General features: G+C 32.2%; 1 protein-coding gene and 1 long non-coding RNA gene across 11 annotated transcripts in view; one reads left to right on the forward strand and one right to left on the reverse strand.

Annotated features, from left to right (window-relative positions):
* The window catches only part of LOC130891816 (polyhomeotic-like protein 1), a 239,321-nt gene that overhangs the window by 6,305 nt on the left and 206,397 nt on the right, over positions 1 to 26,619 (reverse strand). For 4 of the 10 annotated variants that reach the window (XM_057796823.1, XM_057796824.1, XM_057796817.1 and 1 more), the window contains 11 exons: positions 17,564 to 17,889; positions 15,514 to 15,762; positions 14,381 to 14,742; positions 13,109 to 13,369; positions 10,446 to 10,592; positions 8,102 to 8,318; positions 6,743 to 6,915; positions 6,289 to 6,455; positions 5,946 to 6,217; positions 3,765 to 3,976; positions 1,561 to 1,837 (listed from right to left, as the gene is read on the reverse strand). In XM_057796823.1, coding sequence (XP_057652806.1) covers positions 1,561 to 1,837; positions 3,765 to 3,976; positions 5,946 to 6,217; positions 6,289 to 6,455; positions 6,743 to 6,915; positions 8,102 to 8,318; positions 10,446 to 10,592; positions 13,109 to 13,369; positions 14,381 to 14,742; positions 15,514 to 15,745 — 2,320 coding nt within the window. In that variant the 5' untranslated portion in view covers positions 15,746 to 15,762; positions 17,564 to 17,889. The remainder of the gene's footprint in view (positions 1 to 1,560; positions 1,838 to 3,764; positions 3,977 to 5,945; positions 6,218 to 6,288; positions 6,456 to 6,742; positions 6,916 to 8,101; positions 8,319 to 10,445; positions 10,593 to 13,108; positions 13,370 to 14,380; positions 14,743 to 15,513; positions 15,763 to 17,563; positions 17,890 to 26,619) is intronic. The other 6 variants (XM_057796818.1, XM_057796816.1, XM_057796822.1 and 3 more) reach the window with 3 other exon arrangements.
* Positions 4,748 to 5,508, forward strand: LOC130891818 (uncharacterized). Its single transcript, XR_009058954.1, has 2 exons — positions 4,748 to 5,067; positions 5,197 to 5,508. It is a non-coding gene; the product is annotated as an uncharacterized LOC130891818 (long non-coding RNA).

A 26,619-nucleotide genomic window follows, 5' to 3' on the forward strand; every position in this document is an offset into this window, starting at 1 on the left:
CAATTTTATTATAATCTCCTCCTTTTCCAGTAGGTTCCATCCTACTATTATTTTTTTTTGTTTCAAAAATTATCGACCTTGGTCATCAAAAAAACCGTCCTTGATACGATGACGATTCTGCGCAATGGAGATTACGTGTTCTTGCCGTTATACGAACAATTCTGTTTTGTGCTTCGAACTGACTTAGGTATCATTTGTGAACCGTTTCCGGAATGTTCTTTTCAATACTTGGACGATAACAAGTTCTGCTACAGACGATTTCCACACAAACGATAATTTGCTGTTGAGCATTGAATTTTACAAAATTCTTCATATTTAGAACACACATCAGAAAAGCGTTCGGGAAATTTAAACATATTATTTATTTTGACAATTGACATTGACAGTAATGTCACTGGAACGTTCTTTTCGATACTTCATCGATGGCAAGTACTGTTACAAGAGCCGCGTACAACCCGAGATTGCGCAGAAAATATCATTCAAACGGTTCCAATAACCGTTCCAAAACGGGTGAGACTAGCAGGTTGGAACGAACCTAATGTCAGTGCAGTTATTGTGAGGTTAGGTAAGACAATTATGATTTCAAACTATATTAAAAAATGAAGAAAAAAAATTAGTAACACAAAAATACAGACCTGTAGGCAGAAATAAAATAATCTTCATGATAGCAATAATGTAAATACGTATATTCAACAAAATTTCGTCGCCTCTAATACAACACTTTAAAAAGGAAACAATCACGAAAAAATCCAATTTCAATTGACGCGATTATATTTTTTTTTTTTGACAAATTCGCCAACTAGTCATTTCGGAAAATATAAAAAAATTGGTTTTGAGTCAGGTACGTGTTAAACATAAAAATACTAGTAAATAAACAAACTAGATTTATTAGTGTAAATTACATAGGAGGTAAGTAGATTAAGTTCCATCATTTTAATCAATAATTATTCAATTTCAGGTCTGTAATAAAAAATTTATTTTTTTATTGCTTAAGTAAAACTACAAGATCTAAAAGAAAGGTTCTAGAACAAATAGAGCAGAGAAAAAAGGGTAGAATAAACGAAATATAATGTAGAGAAAAACTAACGGAAACTGTAATTCGAGACTAGAAAAAAATTTTATTAACATAAAGAAATTGGTATGATAAATAAACCTACAAGCTCATTCTTATTTTGAAAATAAATCTTCCTGGTGTCACCAGTAAAATCTAGGGCCATGTAAACATTCTAATTAATCAACATTGATGCCAGATTTTCTTGTTTGTATATAAAAATGTTTCCTATATGAAATATGTTTAGTACAGATAAATTTTGGCAAAAATTGTACGCCGGAGAGTAACAAGAGTAAAGTATCCACCCAACATCAACATATAACACGCTAATAAGTTAAAATGTATCAGAATTTATTGTATCTTTTTATTATTTGTCGTTTTATTATAATAAAAATTTAAAATGTGAGTATCATTACAATCTACTTACACGAAAACAAGATACGACATTACATAAATGGTCTCGGATGCAACTATATTTTTCATTTTCATTCGCATTAATATTAACTTACCATCAACTGTGTTTTCCTTTGCATCTGTTGATAAATTACTATTCTGAACGGCGTTGTTGTCGCTAGAGTTGGATTCGGATGGGACTTCTTTCTGTACACTTACAGCGGGAGGTAGGTGAACCTGCTGAGGTTGTGTAATAGCGATTTGCTGTGTAGCTGTGGGATGCAATTGCTGAATTTGCACAGGACTCGACGATACCTGCGGAATCGACGATTGTTGAGCAGGACTTGTCTGAATTTGACCGATTATCGTACCCGGTGGTGCCATTTGTTGTAACTACAATAATAAACGATTAATAATTATATATATAGTAATTATATAGATCAAGTTACATCCCTTCAATTCCATTAAAAGTTCAGTATATTGTAGAGAAAATTACGGTAAACACCAATATATAAATAGAGCACGGAAACCATCCCTTCAGGAACTTTTTTCCGTTTGTAGTTGAAGTTTTAACACACACACACACACACACCCCGCAACCCTTTTTGATACTTCAAATGAGAAAAAGTACCTGAAGTGATTCTAACCTATACTTTCGTTAGAATTTTCGTATGTTACGTTGGGTCAAGATTTGGTTAGGCTGAGATCCCTTCAGGTACTTTTTCTAGTTTGACCAATCAAATAATTGTAATAATTTTTCAGTGATTTTAATAACTAAATTAATCGTTGAAAGAAATGAAAGAAGAACAGAATAGGACAGTGGAAAAAATCGGTCTGAAAAAACACAACCACCCCTCATCCCTTTTGATTCTTCAAACGAGAAAAAGTACCTGAAGGGATTCTAACCTAACCTAACTTTCCGATTTCATTAAAATTTTAGTATGTTAGGTTAGGTTAAGTAAGGTTTCGTTAAGACTTGGTTAGGTTAGGATTTACTTTTTAAAAACCGTGGATAAATAAATTATTCAATTTGTGATTATAAATACTAACCTTGGAATTGAAAACTCCATTGCTTAAAAATGATTTTGTTTATATTAAAATTATTATAAGTTTAATTTCCTACAAAATCATATTCAATAATTTAAGATTCAAGTTTGTTATTATCAAAGAAACGATTATAAATAAACAACACTACTTCCTGACGTTCTCGGCACTTAAAGTGAAACAATAAACTATAACCTTGTTATTTAATATTTGATAAGAATATGACTAACGAGCATAAAGATTAAAAAAAAAACTAAATATGCCTATGAATAGCTTTGATTTCAAAGAAGATATTATTATTAAAATAACCAATAAAAAACAGGGGAGTACGATAACGTTTTTTATACGAGGGTTTTACGATAATACGTAGATTATACAAATGACAAGTGACAGATTACTATATTGGAGATATTGCTACTAGAGGGGCTGGTGTAGAGCGAAAGCTCAAGATTGTCATTTTGTCGACTGTACAGTGACAATAATTGTTACTACCAGTTATAGAAAAAATTGGAAAGCCATCTATTAGGACTAAAGTTAATCAGTGGAAATTTTTTGAAAACGGAATTTTTTTAAATCGTTTTTAATTGATGCGTTTCGAATAGGAAAATATTTTTTGTTTTTTTATAGGAATTAATAATCAATTTTGATAAAAATATAATTTCTGGTTGTTCTAAAACAATTAAAATTTTGTTTTTTATTCTCACAAAAGAATCAAAAATAATTTTCAAATTAAAGAAAGCATGTTTGATTCTTTTTGAGTTATTAAAAGCAACGGATATAAGAAAAAACGCAAACAATAATTCTTTTTGACTTTTTCTTTACTGGAAATCTTTTCCATTTCCAGCCAAATACCCCTTCATCTAAAACTAGGATTCCCAAAATGAAACTTTTAATTTAATTAAATAAATCCAGTTCAAAAAGTCGAACCGGAAGCCAACCAATTATTGCTAAAACCAGGAGTATCCCTAAATAAATGGAATATACGATCCCAAAAACGCCAAGTTAATGTGTTTTTAGTATGATCCTAAGTAAACCTAACTTAGTTGAATCTAAAGTAAACCTAACCTATTTAGAGCTAAAGTAACTAATTTTTTATTATGATCTTTGAAAGGGCAGATACGGAAATATTGGACAATGTCCAACTTCTCAAAGAAACCAATCAGTTAAGAAGATGAAGATGGTGATCTATTTTCAAGTTTAGAGTTAGATCAAATTAGGATAGAAGATAATTATTATTCAATTATTAAAAAACTGTTAAAATTATGGAGTAAATCACCTGTTGCAACTGTTGCATATTCATTTGCATGGGCTGTTGGGTAACGGCTAGATTCGACTGTAAGGGAAGCCCCTGTTGTAACGTTCCGATGTTCTGCTGCTGCATTTGTTGAACTTGTTGAGCATTCGCTTGTGACATGGAAACAACGGGCATTATTGGTCTATCTCCAGCCATCTGGAGCTGTTGGGAGGGAATCGTTGGTATCGTTTGGACTAAAAAAAAAATATATTTCTCACTAAAGTTAACTGTTTTTCAATTATTGGATATGAGAAGTTATTATATCATTTATTGAAATATGCAAGGTAGAAAGAAAAAAAAACTATGTACATCAATTTCTGGAGCTGATGCGACGTCCAAAAATAAGGATACTCTTCAAAGGGATGAATTGAGAACCATATTATTTGTAAATATCTGTCAAAAGTTTTTAAAAGACATTAAATTCATGTCATCATTTAACTTAACCTATTTGACTGAGTAGCTTTGGAGGGTAAGTATACATATATAAAATGGTTACTTGGGTATTTTGGGTTAAACTATCAAGCACTGGAACGATGTGGGGAGACTGGTGGTAACCAAAATAGATCTGGATAGATTAGATGATATAAGGCGTAAATCTAGATCTGGATAAGGTCACTATAGGGTATAAACGAATAATCAAAATCGATTTTTGTAAATACAAGGGTTATCAAGTCGTTTTGTTTGCAGCAAAAAATTTTTATCGAGTTCAAATTATTATATTATAATGACAAATAATTTTTTTAAAACATTGTAATGAGGTTAGTTTGTATTGTTTGATCCGTTAGATTATTCTTCTTTTTCCTATAGCTCGATCTTCACCTTTATAAGTAAGCAGTTAATGAATATTCTGTGTTCGAGGAAATCTGATATAAAAAGAAAAGGAAATAAGATGACTGATGAATTAATTTTAAAGAAACGTCAAAATCTTTAGTAAAAAGTTTAACATTTTGATTTTTATTGGTCCCAATTTGTTTTAAGGATACTATCTATGTAATTACCAAGTTATCGAACATTTTGAAATGTTCCAGATTGTTCTGGCCGATTTAAGGAAGTACCAGAACATTTGAAAGACTTTTAGATTGATTATGAAAGCTGAATATAACAGGAGAGCAAATAAAGTGACAGATTATTTAGAAAAACGTCAAAATCCTCAATAAAAAATTATAAACATTATAAAAAGTTATAAACCGAATATTTTGAAGTGTTTTAAACGTTCCAAACTGTTTCAAGAAAAAATCAGATTGACTATAAAAGCAGAAAATGTGATAAAAAGGAAAAGACAGTGGTAAATAATTGAATTAAACGTCAAAATTTAAAGTAAATTATTTTTATAAATCGTTGATTTGTATTAAGACTTTTGCCAATATGTTTGTGTAGTTACCGAATATTCTAGATTGTTCTGACTACGTTTTAGGAATCTACGAGAATATTCGAGAAATAATCGGTTGTAAAAGCAGTGCACCTAAGAAGTTGATTCAGTAAAACGTGTTATAATTTTAAATGCGTTTAATTAATGCCTTTACCTATATGATTATCAGGTATCGAATGTTCGGAAATTCTCAGGACACTTCTAACTATGTTTTAATAATGAACTAAAATATTGAAGACAGAATTGGTTGTAAGAGTAACACGTGACGAGAGGGAAAGCGAGTTAATAAATGAATTAGAAAAATACACAATGTTTTAGTGACCTTATTAAAAAATTATTTAAAAAAAAGAAGAAAAAGTTGTTTTGACAAGATAGATGTCGTATGAAGTTAGTTGGAAATACAGTGGCTTGACAAAGACAGTGTGGCCACATGAGAGTGACCGCCATGTTTAACGCAAATACGGCTGATTTAGCATTTGTTTTTTTTTTCATAATAACGCTTATAAAATCTTAATTTCTATTATTGAATACTCAATCAAGAACTTTTGAAGGGCTCAATAGTATTTTTAACTAAAAAAATCATTTATTTTGTGTCGTAGTTTGGGTTAAACATAGCGTCCACTCTTATGTGGCTACACTGTATCTATTAACCCACTGTAGTTGGAAATAAAAGTAGTAAGTTGAAGTTGGACTTTATTTAAAATAAGAAACTCTCAACCGTTTTTAAAATTTATTTTTTTTTTTAATTTTTCCAGCCCATTTTCTCAAATTTACAACAAAATTAAATTGCTTACTCATCATAGGCTTCGGTTGAATATGTTGTTGAGTTTGCTGCCCTTGTTGTTGTTGATTCTGTTGACTCTGTTGTTGAAGTTGATATTGTTGCATGGCTTGTTGTTGCATTTGCTGTTGCATTATAACAGCCTGTTGCTGTTGCGTCGATTGCTGATTATTCTGCGACTGCTGTTGCTGGTTTTTATTTTGGTTGGCCAGTTGCTGAGCCTTCTCAGCCGTCATCGGAGAACCGGGAGTCATCGTCATACCATTCGTACTCATAACTAACATCCTGAAAATGTAATTTAATTTTAAAAATATCGATAAACTATTTCTGCATTTAGAAGAACAAGCGAGACTCACTTATTTCCAACGATATGATGTTGCTGTTGTTGTTGCTGCTGCTGTTGGATATTAGAATACGGTTTAATTTGAGTTTGATTTGCTGCATCGGCTTTTGGTGCAGGAGAGGTACGAATTTGAGGAGCTTTTGTGCGAATTTTAGCCACTTGTTTACCCCCCATTGAAGCCTAGATGAAAAATTTAAATTGGAGCAAAAAAATATTTTGATTTGCGGTGTAATTAAATTTTCAACATTTTAAATACATTAAACAAACGAAATGTCGGGAGGGGAACGAAGAAATAGTTTAAACTTACAACTATTTCACAGAGATCTCCATCGGATATTATCTAGGAAATTATTGATCTAATGATATACTTCGACTCAACAGTTTATAGGAGAGTAAAAGATATCAAATTTCCATAACTATCCATATATAATGAATTTTAATATAATTATGATTAAGTTAAAACTCACTGGAGTTTGAGCTCCAATAGTCTGTGTAGAAACTGAGCTTGCAGGTCTTATATTAGCAGCATTGGAAGGTAATATATTTAATGGTCGAGTTGTTTGTTGTTTGGGTTGAATGTTCTCATTGGCAGGTCTAGGTTTAGATATTTGTTGGACGGTTCCTTGTGTTGCTATAGTCTCTGAAATAAAATAAAAAAACCAGATAAGAGTACAGAATTATAAACAATGTGAACAAAAATAACTAAACTTTCAGTTTTAATTAATTAACACATTTTTTATCTATTTAAATTTCAAATTTTTGATAGAATTGATAATCTTGAGAATAATTTAGGTTTCGGAACCACCTCTGTCCAAGTTTGAAGTGTCATAATCAACAAGATAAATGTCTGGTAAGTTTGTTGTCCATATTAATATTCTAAATAGATCTTAAAGCTTTTAATCCTTGATTTTTAAGACTTTTTGCAATATGATCATGTTATTATCGAACATTCTGAAGTGTTCAAGATTGTTTTGACTGATATAAAAGAGTACCAGAATATTTAAAAGACAATTGAATTGACTATTGGATTGTCTTTGAAAGAAGAGTATGACAGGAGAGAAAATAAAATGATAGATTATTCAGAAAAAATAAAATTGAGTATAAAAGGAAAAGAAAGTAATAAACGATTAAGAAAAATTCAAAATTTCAATTTGAAAATTATAATATTTGATAACTGTTGCTTCTTCATTTTTATTAAGACCTTTGTCGATATGACTATGTAGTTATCGAATATTCTAGAGTGTTCTAGATTGTTTTGACAAGAATCTACTAGAATATTAGAGAAAATCAGTTTTTTTATCAAAAGTCCTACACGACAGAAGGGAAAATAAGTAAAGGTGCCTTAGAAAAATGTATCAAAATTTCAAATGGTTTTAAACCTTATAAACTAACCTAACTTTAATTTTTGATATTTATGAAGCATTTGCAGATATGTTTAGGAAAATATCGAGGGTTTTGAGTGATTCTAATATATTCATAGACATTTTGAACTATTCCTTAGTTGTTTTTAATCATTTCCTGTAATTCTAACCTAGATATAGATTTTTTTTTATATTAATTTGATGATTATTAATTTTAAATTGTAAAAATATGAAAAAAAAACATTTTTGTTTGAATTTTATATTTAAATCGTTCATTCCATTACTTATAGAAAAGTTATTACTAATTAAAGCCTTGAAACTAATATATTTTTTTCCTTAAATCCACTATAAAAACAAAATATAAAAAAAATCTTTCGATTGATTGATTTTTTAGAGCCAAAAAAACGCAAGATATGATTAATAATATTTTTAATAACATTAAATGAAAAAATGGAGTATGCTTACGATTTTGTTGGGTTTGAATAGTGGCAGGTTGAGGATTCTGCTGTATGAACATCCCGGCACCCGGAGTACCATCAGCTTGTGTACCTCTAATAAAAATTGGATTAGGAGCGATCTGTAGAGCTTGAGATTGGAGTCCGTTCGTAGTCCAAACTTGTTGAAGTCCATTTGCGGCTGTGAATTGCCACGGAGCTGCAAATTGCATCGGTTGACCGCTCTGCTGGAAAAATAGACAAGTTTAAAACATATATATATCGAAATTTTAATTAAAATGATTAAAATGATCAAAGCATTTGAATGATTATTATATATGATGGTGAAGCTGCACTGCAAATATTAAATTTAATAATGACCATCAATACGACATTATACGTGGAAAAATGTTTAACTGGATGAATCCACAAAAATGAATCTTTTTATTGAATTTAAAGAGTTATTTGTGACAAAACTCGAAACAAATAATTAAGATAATTTTTTGCCATAAAAAAGTTGTTTTGGGGGAAGAAATTTCAAAAATAAACTCGATAATTTGAAGTAGAGATGACGAACTATATTAAACAAAGTCTTATTGGGATAAGGGATCAAATTTGTTAAGCGTAATGTCTCCCAACTGTTTAGCTGTAATTCTACCACAAAATTGGATTATTTGCCGCTGAATTAGTTCATAGAAACAAGAAAAAATCATTTTGGGATGAATTTGGTGATTTGGGAGGCCAGTTTGTTGCAAATTTATTCTCAAAAAATGGGTTTTTGGAAAATATTTGTTTTGAGTGATTCTAATATATTTAAAGATATTTGGAGTTATATCTTAACTGTTTTTAGTTTTTTTTTTCAGATAAATTTGACCTGCTCCAATACATTTTATATTTATTGAAGAGGTTTTGAGAAATTATAATATATTTAAAAACATTTTGAGTTAATTCTCAGTTATTAATAGCTATTTCCAACGATTTTGAGTTATCACCAATTATTTTGGTTAGTTGAGTGATTCTAATATACTCTAAGACATTTTGAGTTTTTCCCTAGCTGATTTTAGAGTTTTATTTATAGTTATTTCTAGTAACTTTGAATTATCACCAACTATTTTGGATTTTTTGAGTGATTCTAATATTTTTAAAGACATTTTGAATTATTTATAGTTATTTCTAGTGATTTTGAATTATCGTTTTGGATTTTTTGAATAATTCTAATATATTATTTGGTATTCTTTAGTTGTTTACAGTTATTTCCTGTAATTTTGAGTTATTCCAATATTTTTCAAATTTTTTGGGGTTTTTAAGTTACTTTGATATATTAAAAACACTTAAGTCATTTCTTAGTTGGTTTCAGTAATTTTGAGTTAGTCATATTGATTTTAAATTTGTTTTTGGTAGGTTTTGAGTGATTCTAATATATTCTAAATATATGTTTACTTATTTTTTAGCTTTTTACAGTTATATCAATGTTTTTTGAAGTGATTCTAATTTTTCAAATTATTCCTTAGTTTATCCTTCTTACTTAGAGTGATTCCAATTTCTTTTCCAGAATTTTTTGAACGTTTTTGATAAATTTTGATGTTTCAATTGACTTTGCGTCATTTATTACTAACTTCCAGTAATTTTGGACTCATCCAATTTATTTTAAATTTTTTTTTAAAGTTTTTAATATATTTGAAGACACTTTGGGTTATACTTTAGTTGTTTCCAGTTATTTCAAGTAATTTTGAGTTATCAAAATCAATTTCAATTTTTTTCAGTGATTATAATGAATTTAAAGATTTTTCAAATTACTCCTCAGATGTTTTAAGAAATTTTTATTTATTCCAAAAGGTTTTTCAGTTCTTTTTTTCAAGTTTTTGAATTATTTCAATATATTTGGAGATATTTTGAGTTACTTTTTATTTATTTCTAGTATTTTCAAATAATTTTGGGTAATTCCAACTTATTTTGAGTGATTCCCAATACATTTTGAGTTGTTTCCACTAATTTCAAGTTAAACAAATTTATTTAAATATTTTTTTCAAATTTTTATAGCAACATATAAATGATATACCCCTTTTTAGCTGTCAAAATGACAAAAATATAAGAGTATATCCAATTATGAGAAATACCAAACCAAATAGCTTATTCCGCGAAAACAGAAATCTACTGTCCACACAAATCACTACATTGGTTCAAACGGTTTGTTCTTCATTGTACAGGGTGTTTATTTTCCACGAACAATTCTGATATCTAGTTCTAGGTATCACACTTCGAAGACGCTATTAGAAACTATCGAAACATGAACAAAACAAAAACCATGGCGATGGATGATGCTCTAACTACAACCAAAAAAAAATCTACAATTTTCTTTTTGATAAAACGCTTACTTGAATCGAATTGATAATTTGCGCAGTGGGCTGAGTACCGATCAAAGCTTGAGATACTTGGACGCATTGTCCCTGCTGTTGTGTTTGAGCAACTGCGCTCGTACTACTAGCCACTTTTTGCATTTGCACTTTTTGAGTTCCCATCACCTATGGACAACAACTTAACCGTCAATATTTTTTACACCTTAAAAATTAACTATTGCAATCATTCAGTCAGGATTAATTTGTTATATTCAAGGAACTTTGTTTTACATTTTGAACACCTTTACAAGGATCTAGAGTACGAGATCTATCCATGAGATCCATTAGAAAACAAGAAAATCGAACGAAATGTGATTGTAGTAACCAGAAGTTGGTTTTTTTTGTAAGTTACTGTCCCACTGGAAACCTATCCCACGTTAACAAAGCCAATGAGGCTTGAAAAAAACCAAACCAAGACAATTGTTATCTCATTTACTAGGAAAATCAACTTATGTATTTGAATTCTCTAGATGTATTTACCACAAAGTGAAAATCTGAAGTCAAATATCTGGGAATAACCTTTCACAACAATCTTGTCTGGAATAAACATGTTGGTAAAGGAATAAAAACTGTCACCATAAAATATTGAGCAAAGTAAGTCAGAGTAGCATCCTAGTACATAAAGTACAAATCCTTGCTAATAATATGCATCACTGGAGCTATGAAAACGTGTCCAATTAGGGCACTGGTGACACATACAAGTTCAGATTATAATATAATAGTAAAAATAGGTATCGAAAAGGTTTTCAACATGATGCTAAACATCAAATTTTATACAGATTGTTCTAAAACCACTATGAAAGCCAATTAGTACTGACTGACTCACTACGACGAGGCTCCTGTACAAGCACCTTGCAGGTAAATTACTTGCCATGGGAAGGTATTTGCTATCGAAGCATTCAGCTCCCATATCATTAACTTGTAACTACACCTCAGAAATCTTTCTGCAATATAGAATACTGCACCTACCAGAAAAGGAAGAATCGGATGTGTCCAGGACTAGATCCTTTGGAAGTTATCAACAGCAAGAGGAAGAGACAGAAGAGGAAGAATCTACAGACCACCTAAATACTGAATTCCTTCCACAAAATGGTTTGTATGGTAGATTTGATGAAATGAGTTCATAAGAAACTTTCCGTGAAATGGGAAAGTGTCCCTACAAGAAAAGGTTCCAAGAGAAGGAAGAAACCGAAAGAGAATTGACGTGCAGAACAAGTTCAGGACTTGAGCACTTGGAACGTTAATGTATTGTGATCCAAGAAAAATCTGGATCTAAGAAAAAATATGCCAAATCTTCTCACAAGACAACAGGAAGGATCTAATGGAACAGAATACCATGAAGAATACGATTTCGAAAAGAAATTTGTTGAAGAGAGAGTGTGATCTCCTCCACCTCATATAAAAGAGTTCATACGGACTCTGAAGCTGGAGAACGAGTTGTAAATTGTCTTCGACAAGAGCAAGTATGATGGAGGGATGCGATAAGAGCCTGAAGTTGCGTTATAAAGTTACCCTGAGTATAATCTATAACAAAATTTGTTTTTTTTTTACATTTCATGACATTATAACTGTTTTTTCAATTAACAACAACAGCAATAATAAATTTTTTCATCCTAAAGAGTAAAGGTGAAATAATTTTCAGTGTAACTCCAATAATTTATTATAATCCTGAATGAAAATCAACTTTTTGGTGTAACTAACTACTCAAACTGTTTTTATTGGGCAAATAGTACCAAGCGCATTTGCTTTGTTGGTTAGGTTAGGTTATTGGGTGGAATACTACCACAACATTTAAGATTCGGGTCAATAAATGGAGAATTATCAAATCAAAGGGCATAAAGGTTTCTAGAGTAGAAGAAGAAGTATTAGGGGTACAGTTCATTAATACCATCACAGCACATTTAGTTTTCCAAGTATTTTCAATTAAACACCCTATATATGATATTTTTAATGCAATACGTGAATGTTACAAAACTCGCGCACAAAAAAAATCAAAATTTGGGTTCTAATTGGGTCGAAAGTTGATGGTAACAAATGTGAATAGAACTAAAATATAGAAAATATTTTATTATTATAATAAAAAAGAAGAAAATATGAAAAATTTCAAATCGATAAGTTAATAGAAAATTGGTTACATATTAATAGTAAAATTTCAAATAAATACAGAGTGAGTTAAATAAAATGTTTAAAAAATTAAGTATACAAAATTAATTAAATTAATAATTGAATAACAATAATTGTCAGTTAATTACGGATCATACAGGGTGGTCTGACTATTTTTTTTTTTCAATTTAGTTTAAATTATTATTTGTTATAAACATATATATATAGGGTGTTTTAATTAAAATAAAAACTTGATTATCAAGTTTAGATATGAATAAAAAGTGCTGTGAAAATAATTTTTTCAATAGTATAATCACGTCAGAAAATACGAAATTATGTAATTTGAAATTTTTCTTAAAAGTCATCATAGGGGATATTTTGTCGATTAGAGAGGTAGTTTTAGAAGAAAATCACTCGTTTACGTCATTTTATTTACAAATAAATAATTTTCAGTAAACAAACACCAAACAAAGTATCAAAAAAATAAATGAAAACATCCAACAAAGCAGCTACCCTCAGCAAATATCCCCCTGACTTACCTTATGCATTTCCTGGGGTTTTTGCTGGGTTACTTGTCCGTTACCCTGAGAATGATTGGGTAATATATTGGGCTGCGAACTGATGACGCCCAATTGACTAAAAACTAACGTCTGTTGATTCTGCGTGGTGGGAATTGTGGGACCAAGGGTCGTGTATCCTGGAAAAGTTGCCGCTTGACTACCTTGAAGAACTTGCTTCCCTTGGGCCGTGGTAATCATATGAGGAGCCAATTGGTTTCCTTGAAACGGCTTGGCTATTACCTGTTATAATAGAAATTTAAATATTAACTTTCATATCGATTTAAAATTCGAAGGACCTTGAAGTAAACTTTCATTATTGAAAGTACAATCACTTGGAACAATGTTCGGAGTACTTAAGACTAAAATTCATTGTCAAACATAATTTATGATGTTGAAAGTTGCCTTGTAACGATATTATGTTAATTGCCGATGAGCAGTAGTACCATTGGTATCTAGATAGATACTCCAGTCATCGTATAGTCAGATGTAATGGAAAGATCTAACCAAAAAATTGAAGAAGAAGCTGATTATGTTTGCTAGAAGATATTACTAATGATGATGACGTAGTGTTTAGCTTTAAAAGGAGTTTTTCAGGGAAAAATCAAGGAAAACTTTAGGTAGTGTTGTTTAGAGAAAACAATAAGGCAACAAAAAGTGAAAATGAAAAAATAGAGTCAAAAACTTGTAGAAGAAGCTGGTTATGCTCATTACAAGATCTTCCTTACTATAATGACATGGTATTTTGCTTTAAAAAGGGTTTTTTAGGCAAAAAGTCTCGGAAAACCTTTGGTAGTGTTGTTTTGAACAAATAATAAGACACTGAAAAGTGAAAATCAAAAAAATAGAATCAAAACTTGAAGAAAAAGCTGATTATGTTTGCTAGATTATTTTCCTGAGAATATCTTCCTCATGATGATGACTGGGGTTTGGTTTTAAAAGGAGTTTTTCAGACAAAAATCATGAAAAATCATTGGAGGTGTTGTTTAGAACAAATAATAAGACAACAAAACGCGAAAATGAAAAAATAGAGTCAAAACTTGAAGGAAAAGCTGGTTAACAATTAAATACTTATGCACATTATTTGAGTATTGATCAATAGATTTCCAAATTTGAAGAGTCTCCAATTTTAGCTACGCCATTTAAAAAAATACTTTTCATATCTATAATCAATTTTTTTAAGGTTATAATAAATATTTTCCCCAAAAATTAACTAACCTTCCCTTAGAATACCAACAATTAAAAATTATTAACCTGAATTTGTGGATTGATACTGGGATGTAAAGCAATGTTACCGATATTCCCAGGCATCAACAACTGTCCTTGTCCGTTATAAAGCTGCTGAAGATAAGTGGGATTCTGGATGTTTCCGATAGGTTGTTGGATTACTTGTACTGCTCTCCCGTGACTCCAGTCGGCGCTGAGTTGCTGTTGATGCGCAGCTTGGCTCTGTTGCAGTGGTGACATCGTAGTGATGGTGGTACTGTTACTTTGTTGAGCAGCGGCCAAAACTTGAGCGTTCTGTGTTTGGAGTACTTGGCCTTGTTGGGCTACTTGTTGGTGCATCGAAACTGTATGTTGGGGCGGACCCATGGACGTTACCGCGCACTGGGCACCTGCAAAACGAAATTATTTAATAAAAACAATTGAAAAGTGTCCGTAAAACGGGAAAAGAAGGTCTATAAGTAGGATATTGGTTTGTTTTATAAAGAGAAATCCCACCATAGCCCTTTTTGAACAAAATCTCCACCTCTAACAACATTTACATCTTAAATAAGTCGGTTATATGGATTGTTTTACCATTTCCAAGAATTGAAGCTAAAAAAGGTGATCAACAAGTAGGGTCAGCACAAAAAGGGCATAATAAGCACAACTGGGAATACAATTCCTGCTATTTTGATTTCCTCTAGGGCTAAAGCTAGATGTTGATGGCTAGAAGACGTTCACCAAATTCTCCTTGTAGTAGGTGGTTAACCAAAAAGTTATTTGTGAAGCTTCTTCAACGAATTCTAACCAAGTGCAGTAAATAAAATCCTGGTTGAAGGTTAACCGTTGAAGAATTTGGTCCGAATCTCTTGAATCGGACCAGTTCACAGAAAATATTAGAGTGTCTACTCAGATTCAAAATTTCCTCCAAGTTAAATAATCTTTTGGAAGGCGTAAAAATTGAACAATCTACAGAAGAGATTCACGAAACTCTATTTACGAAACCAATTGAGCCTCCTAAAACATCTTCGGTTTCACCAAATCACCAGAAGATTCTCATCTAAATATGTCAATGAAGGTATCAAGAAGATCAATTCCTAGTTAACTGGAATCTTACAGAAGGATAAATCAAAGGATATTTTGGCTGGAGAAAAAGAAATCCATTGGAAAAAAATTCTCACCTGAATTTCCAACGGTAACCTGTTGCATGTGTGGACTCTGAGCGGGTACTAAAGTCTGTTGCTGATCTTGTTGTTGAAGCGCAACCTGCTGCATCTGCTGTTGCTGAACGGCTTGAGCTTGTGCCTGTGCCTGAGCTTGAGCCTGTGCTTGTGCCTGCGCTTGTGCCTGCGCTTGAGCTTGCGCTTGAGCCTGCGCATTAGCATCCATTTGCTGTTTATTTAAATCGCTCATTGTGATAGTCAATTGTCCTAGATAAAATTATCATGAAAATGTATTGAAACTGCTGTTTGTTACGTAATGTATCATTGATTTAGATTAAGCAAATGACGTTGTGGTAGTCCTTCGAATTTAATTAACGTTTTCAACGATTCTATAATCATTTAATGGATATAACGAAATGGTAGCATGTAAAAACTGAGAAGAATTTATTGATCGAATAACGAATGCCAATCAGTGTCACGTTTTTCAAAGGAAATGTAGTTTAATATTCCTTGCACGAAATTTTTTTTTTTTTTATTAGGGGAACAGTCAAAAGTTTAATAATATTTATATCGAACCTTGAATAAATTTATTGATAATAAAATTAAAAAAGTTTTCACATAAACATTTTGTTTTAAATATATAAATTTTTGTTCATCTGGTTCTAGAGGGCGATGGGAGGAAAATTAATCATCGGATCATCGTAGACACTAGATATACAAGGAGATCGATGATTATTCTTAGACACGTGCGATAATTTTTATTCTATCTCGTTCCCTGTTAACTCATTTTTTAATTTCATTAATAGCTAAATTAGTTGATCTGGACAGATAGGAAGAGTTTTAGGAGACTGTAAGTCAGGCGATCGTAGTGGCTCTAAGTATCGCAATTTCAGCAGTCCACTTGCAAACAGGTTTACCACTAGGCAGCGATGATCTTCATGTCCATTAACTTTGAGTCAACCTTTCCGACGACATCGTCAAAACTCGACATTTTCCACCCTAACCACTTCATCCATCGTTCCAGTTAACTCTAGAGACTCTGTAAATCAGGTGATCTAGTGGCTCTAATAATTCGGAATTTCGAAAGTCCATTTCCATCCATCGTCTCCGTCTAATCGTAGGTTTTCCTTGCCGATTAGATACTCTTCATATAGTCCTTCATACACAGTCTAATTTGGGATTACTCAAGATATCCGTTGAGTAGCAAACCTGAGGTTTAGTATAGACCCAAGCGTACCGTGTCTTTCCTATTTATAACAAGGTCAAGATTTGTCATCATGTCCATGTCTTTGAAAATTAATACAATAATACAGTTCTGAGAAAGGTGATTTGTCATTTGTTTGTATCATTCTTTAAAGACATCAGCATCATAACCTCGTGGTAATCACCGGCACGAGTATATTCAAAAGTCAATAAAACACCTTTAACGAAACCATTTGAACTGATCAGTCCGCTGTCAAAGGCTTTTTTGAGGTCTATAAAGCATAGGAATTGTGGTTTATATTCCTTGAATTTATACAATGGGGCAAGATCTTCCTGATATGAATCCTTGTTGCTCATCTTCTAGTGTTGTGATCGAAATATTTTTTTTGTTTGTATCCCTCTGTAGTTAGACGGATCTTTTTTCATCTCCTTTTTTTAAACACGAAAATAATTGTAGTGGTTCGCCATTTGTCTGGTATTCTACAATGTAGCAGAATTTCTTGGGCGAGTTCTTGCGTGAGATGGTGGCCACCGTAGTTCATCTACGGACTCCTGAAGATTTTTTGTTTTTTAAGGTGATCATGATTTGGTCGACATCTTGAATGGTGTAAGTTATTGTGTGAGATGTTAGGTAGTCTTCTTTCTCTTCTTGTTGCCTTATCACTCTCCATATTTGTTTTTGGAAGCTGTAGAAGTCTCCTTCCAAGTTTATCGTTTTTGCTTACATTTGTCGCTAAATTTTCGACGGAATCATGGAATAGTGTTGGTGTTTTTGTTTTTTTTTGGTCTATTACTCTTTCGTATATAAAAACAGACTATAATTTTGGATGAAAACATATGAATTGACCATAGAAAATTGACTCACCGTCAACACTTTGCTTGATAAATTCGTGTCCTCTATCCAAATTCAACAATGTATTAGCAACATCGAATTTACAATCATCCGGCGTGATATCGTGAATTCCTGCTTTTTGTGCGAGCGTTTCCAAACACTGTAACGACCTGCTACCTTGTTGTTGCTGATGTTGCTGCTGGCCGTTATTATGATTTGGCGTTTCGTTATCTTGTTGTGTCGATTCTGGTTCTTGGTTATTGTTGTCTTCGTGTTTTGCGTTCGATGGTGTATTTGTTGTGTCTTTTAGTGGTTGCTTCTGACTGTCTGCTTGTTGGAGGTTATCGTAATGTTGAGATCTGGAACAAATTTCGAAATATTCAAATGTTTTCCAATGTTACCGATCATTTAACACGACATTAATAAAGCGGCATGCAAAACGAACATTATACATGTATAAGGACATTTTTGCGATAAGTTTTTTTCAAAGATTGGCGTCAAATAATTTAAGTAAAGTGTTTGGGTTCATGACCCAAACCAAACGAAATTCCAATAAGTATTTACTCTTTCTGAGGTATAATTTTACATCCAATTTCCATCTATTATGTCATTTTTACATATGTCATTTTCTGCATATGTAGCCACCAATGAAAACAGTTTTCTTCAAATGAGCATTAAAAAATTCTATGTGAAGCTTTTGGTTTCACAAAAATGGCAACGCGAAGCTAAAATAATGAAATCAGGACACTTGTCGATCTCATACAAGGTATCTCAAAAGGAAGTTCACCTTTTTACTGCACATTGCGTGACGCAGCTATTCGGAGTCAATTAGGAAGCTTGCTGTTGCTTTAGGCGTTTGTAGATCATTACAAAATGCAAGAATTGAAGCCTTAGGACGCGAGTCAGAAGCTTAACTTCGTAAACCGGATGATTGAGCGCTTTCCAACGTCTACCAACATTTTGTTTTCGGATAAAGCTTATTCGCATCTAAATGAACACGTTACCAAGCAAGTCTACATTCGTCTAAAGCATAGTCCCAAACTTATTTGAGACCTGAGCGCAGTAAGAAGTATACAAAGGCTCTCAGGTCTCATGTTAACTCTAGCTGGCTTCATCGCATTTAGACAGAATATCTTTTATCCAAAATAACACAAAGAATCGATTTTAATTATAAAACTAATGTGAAGAATGAATCTGACGCTGATATCAGGTTCCAATTTGTTCAAGAACGATTTCTCTTCAGTAAACAGCGTTGCCACAGCACTTAATCCACGGTCCGCAATCTAGGGTACAATTACGGTTTCGGTTTTTGTAGCCAACATTTTTGATAAACATTTTCTTCTTCCAGTCGAAGTGATATTGCTGTGTTGACATTTGAAAACGTTAATGTAGAGTTTTTCCAAATGCAACGAAGTTGTCTTGTCATCTGAGAACTGACCAGTCCTCAGATGATTGCACGATGATGCTTTAACGTTTTCAGCCATTTCATCAATTCGTCTTTGCACAGAATTATTACTTTTTCGGTTAATATCTGCCGCCGATAGTTACTTCCTTGATTGGTGGCAAAATTAGATCTTCCCCGATGTTGTGTAGTTTGTTTTTTCGAGCAATTAACAAAGAGATATTGTACGAAGCTCCAAGTCCATCGACATCTTGCTTAACGAAAAGAATTTTGATACACTTGACCGATAATTAAGCTTCTAGACTTTCCTATCTGGATACAGTCTTTAATGGATTTAGTATGTTCTGTACTCTACATTTTTCCCGGGTCTCTTTTAGGGGTTCAGCACGCACAAAGGAGCGTTATCCGCCCACTTTAGGAGAGACTGGTCTAAAGTAACCGAATTGGCTGGGATGTCTGCGCGAGGTTTTTACTTGTTTGGACAGTTAGCGTGAATTCACAGCGTTACTTGTAGATGTTAGATGACTTCTTCTTGCCCGAACTGCAGAAAAATCATGATTCAAACAGCTTCACACACGTCCAGTAGATCTCAGCCACGATTTCGTGAAATTTTTCCTGGTAAATTTATCTCAGGAGAAGTAACATAAGTTGGCCTCTACGCATTCATGATTTAACATTTATTGATTTTTCCTGTGGTGTTATGTTCTGAAATTTACGCTACGAAACCAAATTTTCTTAATTTTTGACTACCTACATCTAACTTTCAGTCTTTCACCAAGATATTCTCGTACTTATATTACAAAGAAGAAATATTTAAATGTATAAGTTTATTTCATTGGGATATGGGAAGTTTATGAGACTTACAAGAAGATTAAATACTGTGTCAAAGGCCTGGATGATGTCGAAACTGCAATATAGAAATGTATATTTATATATGAGATGATTTTCGAATTAATTGATATATTACATAACTAAATGTCGCCTAAAAATCAAAGAAACGACATTTAATGTTTATTTCTTCAACTCTTTCTTAAATAAGCAATATTTCTTCACCTACATTAATTAACCTCTATTATCTTATTCTAATTAATCAAAATTGACACTTGTGACAGTGACATTTGTGACAGTGACATTTGTGACATCCATGACAGATATATCATAGACATCATAACCTACAGATAAATAAAGTAAACCATATTAAAACTAAAGAAAAACTATATGTTATAACATTTGATTCATTATTATTATGATTCTCGTAGGTTTTTTTGTATTTTTATGACATTTTAGTTATTATCTTTTTCTTAGAATAAAATTATGAACGTATTTTAATAATCCTTTCCATAGATGTTGTATTTAATTTACATAGATGGCAGTAGAGTCCCTGTAGAAAGCCGCGAGATAATATTCTACATCTGTTGTACATCGAGGGAGACAAACCAGAGTGAAAAGACCTTTCAAATTACTTTATACCGAACTTTCTCCGATATATTTTATTCCTTTTGCCTCTTCCAAGATAATTATCTAGAAAGCTTTTTAGAAATGGAACAACGTAGTACGCTAATAATTCTTTAGATATTACAAAGTCAAAAAGGTTCTTTTTTCTTTACCATTACGGATTAGTTAATTCGCTGAATTTAATAAAAAAAAAATATGTAATTTTAAATTTATCGCGATACAGTTGTGCCATCTGCTGTATACTAATAAATTTAACAATATGCGACGTTGTCAAGTTTAATTATAATCAACAATTCGATTATGGAAACTTGTGTAACGAATACGCTCAAAGTAATTCTGTAAAGTGACTTTCATACTTGATCAATTGAACAATAGAAGGAAGTGGATAACGTCTTGAGCTATGACCTTGAAAATGGCAACTACGCACAGAATTATCATTAAAATGAGACTCGAAAAAATCCGTTTGTGGGTACCATAAAATTAAATTGTAAAGACAGAAGGATTTTATTTCAAACTTAACTTTACCTTTCGGTTCGATTCGATCTAAAAGGAGAAGCAAAGGAATCGGCGTATAGTTCATAGTTCGTGTCGTAGGCCTTCAGATAGGCCCGTCGCGCCCCACTTGACGTTACCAAAATCCGATGCCCTTTAAGAATCGACGTATAGTTAAAAGGTAAGTACTTTCAAAATTTTCTTAATTAAATAAATTCGTGTCACTTTCAAACACACATCTCCAACATTCAAGATTACATCGTAGTCGTTTTCTCCGAAGGAAAAAAAAGGGGAAAGCTTAATATAGTGTGTTTTGAATGACCCTGTAGGGATTTAATATGTGCCAGCACTAAATTATTGAAGACCTTTATAGGCCCTTTTATTGCTAAACTTTTCCTTTTCGAACACAGCTGTTATTATATTCATGTCGTGAAACGGATATTACTTTTTTTATCTGAACCACAATAAAATTCGATTAACCAAAATATGTACAAGGCGTTTGATTAAAAATTTATTACAGAACAACTGTAAGACGGTTAATTGGCTAGAAATTATGAGCAAAAAACTTGCAAATCATCTAGAAAAAAACTTTCAATCACATATAGATTAGCAAGAAACTTCAATGGAAAGTGCTTCATAACCAGATACTCAAGCTTGTATGGACATAAGATCCAAGTATGAGGATTCACGAAAGCAATCAACTCAGTAATCATCCAAAGATTGCTGACCAGATCACCAAGAAATTAGCCAAGAGTCGTTAGACCAGAAAGGGTCAAGCTGTTTGAGTAAACGTAATTAACTATGTCGTATCAATCATATACCAGCCGGACAGGTCGCGCCTCTTGAATGCATAAAGCATTCTGCGTATGATTCAAAAACAAGACGCATTGAGATGCTTACTGCGAGCGTTGTGCTTTCTCCATCTCATAGGGCTTAACTCGCAGCAGTTTTGACGGAATTTGTCCGGTGGGTGTTTGATCATCCACCTTATAACACTTATTTTGATCCCAGCGATTTTTACAAGTCAAAAAATTCCTATAAGTTTGAACTGCTGAAGTGGTACGTCACACGTTGGTTCCATATTCAATAGGGGGATGTAAAAGTTGCTTTAACGACTTGACTTGAACTTGATAAGTTTTTGAATATTATGTCTTCTTTTTATTCAAATATGCTTATAGTAGTTTAAATTAAAATCATAGAAATTGATTAACCCTCTATGCATATATTGTTTTATCTTGTGTAAACCATAATCGCCATGACTAATAGTCCAGGACCGGTTCTGGCGATTTGTTAGATAAGTGAAACCGCTTAAACTAAGATTGAGGTCGGAAACTTTTAGGGTAACCCCCGTAATCTAGAATAGCATTACCGACTTATTTCGGAGAAAATTGTATTAAAAAAATTGTAGTCGAAATATGTACCCCAAAAATCGTTCATTCTAAATCAACTTTTGTCATTTTTATGTTCATATCTCTACCCAACGACTCAATAAATTTCAAGGATCCTCTTCTCCAATTTCCTTTACTTTTCCGAAGGACATGATCCAAATTGAAAACGACCTGTAAGAGATTTAAAATAAATAGTCTATATAGATGCGCTGCGTACTATGTTGGCAACCTAATAAAGATTTAAGGCAGTTCGCCAGAGGCGGTACATTTTAATATTTTTTCAACGTTATTTTAACGAAAAATAATTCAATATTCAAACTGATGTAAGTATGCAAGTAAGTTTTTGAGCATTTAAAATAAATAAAATACAAATACAACAAACAATATACAGAGTAATAAATATAACGAAAGATTAAACTAAGTCGCGAGAGCTGCATCTCTAGAAACGGCGTAGCTTCGCTGAGACCATCGAGATTTGATCGCTTCGATGTCTCGAGACCGAATTTCTCCTCGATTCCAAGCACCTCGTTTGGGTTAGTGTAGTATAGAACAACGAGCAGGTAGAAGGTATTGTTTTTTCCCAAAAAATGTATCAGGTATTACGTCCTAGTTACTTGAAATTTCCTGGGTTTCGATCACACGGGAGTTACAGCCATTTAAGTGAAGATACTTTCATTATTTTTAAAACAATTTCGTGTGTCAATTTATTATTGCTTCAAAATGTTATCCGGACTCCACCCTATCGGAAACAACAATTTATTTTGCTAAATTTGAACGTGGTTGTACAGATACCGATGATAGTGAACGTCCTGGTCGTCCAATTGAGGTGGTTACTCCAGAAAACATCAGAAAAGTCCACAAATTCGTTATATCTAATCGTAAATTGAAATGGCGTGATATAGCTAAGGCCGTACAGGTATCAGAAGGCAGTGTGTTTACAATTATCAAAGGGGGTCCAGCGTTTACTCAAAGTCGATCAATAACAACAACGTGTTGATGATTCGGAGCAGTGCTTGGCCATCATTTCACTCCGGAATCAAAACGATCATCATCTGAGTGGACTGCAGCCGGTGAACCAGGTTCGAAGCGTCCAAAGGCACAAAAATCAGCTGGCTTCAGTATTTTGGGATGCGCATGGAATATTGGTCATCGACTATCTCCAAAATGGGGAGACAATAAATAGCGAATAGTACTAGAGTTGTTCGAATGCAGCAATTAATGAAAATCGGTTTCATAGTCGAAGAAAAAACGATTGTTTCACAAAGACAATGCACCGATTCACAAGTTGATTGCAAAGATGGTTAAATTGAATGAATTACACTTCGAATTGCTTTCTCATCCGCCGCATAATCCACATCTGGTCTCCAGTGACTACTAGTTATTCGCTGATCTCAAAAAAATTCTCGTCGGTAAGAAATTCAGCTCAAATGAAGAAGGAAAGGCTGAAACTGAAGCCTACTTTTGGCAAAAAGGTGTTTTTCTTAGTTAGTCACACGACTTATCAAGTGATGTGTCCATTTCATCGTGTATTTGTTGCAAATTGATTCATTTATGTTATCAAATTATCGAAATGCAGTTTCTTAAATGTTCTGTGATACACGACAATCATTACAAAGTCACTTTTTTGAAAAATTTGGAACCCAACCTAACCTAACCTAACAAATTATAAATAATTACCAACTTGATTAGGTTGGGTTAGGTTTCATTGATTTATAATATGTAAGTTGTACTATGTAATGTCTAAAATAATGGAAATTTACTATTTGTACCCTCAGAAACAACCCCAAATGCGTGAAAAATTTTTCGGAACGATTTTTGCCTGGAGCCCCAATTCTAAATAATTACCTAATTTTTGATTCTACACGGTACTTATTTAAAGAATAAACGTCAAGTCATTAAAACAAAATACTAAGAATAAATTAATCATTTCAATTGAACTTCACGTAGGGGATTTTATAACCTTGAAATGGACTAGTAATCAGATTCGAAAAAAAAAATTGTATTGCTCATATTTCGCGCTACTGTGGAAAAATCTAATAAAGATTTAACGCAGTCCTATGCTTCCGACGCTATCTCTCTATCCGCTGCAGGGGTGCAGTAAAAAAAAAAAGAAAAAAACGAAAGTGGTCCCCGAGGCGGCAACAGCGGATAGAAAATGTAATTGCCTTTTGGACCAACGCATCGCTGTCTATCTGTATGCGAATACGAGATTAGAATAATTATTGTCGTATAAATAGGATACGAGGAAATCTATAGCGTTATTCACTATGAATTACCTACCCTCGTGAAAAAGTTTTAATTACAATAATTTGGTCAATACTTGGTAAGTACGAATCGTATAACTACCGCCCTCTAAATATAATATAAAAACTAAATAATGAGATGTATCAGGCTCCCAAAACAAATTCGTAAAAAATTTCATTACAATGTTGCCGGTAGTTTCGGCGTAATCGTAAAAAATTTAGGGTAATTATTTAGTTTAGGTTGCAGACGCCCGATTTCCTTGAAATTTTAGTATGTTATACAGTTTTTTATGCTGAAAAAGAAGATATATATATATATATATATATATATATATATATATATATATATATATATATATATATATATATATATGTTAGGCGCGGAAATTATTCCTTCACATACTTTTTCGAGGTTGAAAATTTAGATAAGTTAGGTTAGGTTAGGATAGGTTAGGTTAGGCTCATACTCAAAATATTGAGCGACTTTGGCGAGATATTCGTTATGAAAGAACTAGATCTCATTATCGTCAATATTTTGGGGAATTTCTATTTAAAATACATTATTTATATTAAAATAGAATTGAAGCATTTATTGAAGAATCTATCCAATAGAAATCGATGATTATTTGTACGTGTAAATAAATGATTATTGTTAGAAATTGATTTGTGTCATTACATTAGTCGTAACTAATTATATTTAACGTTTGAGAGGATTGGGGTCGGGGGGGAGGTGTGTTAAAACATAGTTCACATGTTTAACAGACCCCCCCCCCCCCACTAATCCTCACCAACATCAAACATTTGAAAAATATCAAACCATAAAAACTATGTGAAGGAATAATTTCCGCGCCCAATATACAAATATCTTCTTTTTCAGCATACAAAACTGTATAACTTACTAAAAGTAAGTAAATCGGGCGTATGCAACCTAAACCAAATTTAGATTTTTTTTCTTCAACGTTTTTTGTAAGTAAATTATTTTTTCTTGTTGTAATTATTCTAGAGACGAGTAACTATTTTGAAACACCCTATATATGTATAGAAACATCGGTGTTTGAAAGTGAGGTCTATTCTATTTTTGGTCATAGAAAAATTATTATTTTCAATTTTCCATTTTGTTCTTTTCTCGACGCAATTGAGACAAAAATAAGACCCAAGTATTTAAACTACAATTTCAACACTTTATTAGTCGATAAAAAAATACATATCATTATTCCTATTGACAAGAAACAAATTTTTATTGTGAAATCCACGCAACGTTACAAAGAAGACGTGAAGAAACTTAACCTAACCTAAAAAATTTGTAATAAATTCTAAATATTGTTCAAATTATGACATTCAATTGTTTTTTTTTTCAAATTGTTCGTTTTTGTTCATACTTTGCGAGAAAAAAATTGATTTCGCCGAAACACAAATTCTAAGTACAGTTTTCGGAGAGAAAAACCGTGTTAAAATTATGATTTTCAATCTTAGGTGTCATTCTTTATCTTAAAAACGCCCTGTATAATGACAAGAAACAAATTTTTATTGTGAAATCCACGCAACGTTACAAAGAAAACATGAAGAAACTTAACCTAACCTAAAAAATTTGTAATAAATTCTAAAAATTGTTCAAATTATGACATTTAATTGTTTTTTTTTTCAAATTGTTCGTTTTTGTTCATACTTTGCGAGAAAAAAATAGATTTCGCCGAAACACAAATTCTAAGTACAGTTTTCGGAGAGAAAAACCGTGTTAAAATTATGATTTTCAATCTTAGGTGTCATTCTTTATCTTAAAAACGCCCTGTATAATGACAAGAAAGAAATTTTTATTGTGGAATCCACGCAACGTTACAAAGAAGACGTGAAGAAACTTAACCTAACCTAAAAAATTTGCAATAAATTCTAAAAATTGTTCAAATTATGACATTCAAATGTTTTTTTTTTCAAATTGTTCGTTTTTGTTCATACTTTGCGAAAAAAAAATAGATTTCGCCGAAACACAAATTCTAAGTACAGTTTTCGGAGAGAAAAACCGTGTTAAAATTATGATTTTCAATCTTAGGTGTCATTCTTTATCTTAAAAACGCCCTGTATAATGACAAGAAACAAATTTTTATTGTGAAA

The sequence above is a fragment of the Diorhabda carinulata genome, chromosome 3 (assembly GCF_026250575.1).
Source record: "Diorhabda carinulata isolate Delta chromosome 3, icDioCari1.1, whole genome shotgun sequence".
NCBI lineage: Eukaryota > Metazoa > Arthropoda > Insecta > Coleoptera > Chrysomelidae > Diorhabda > Diorhabda carinulata.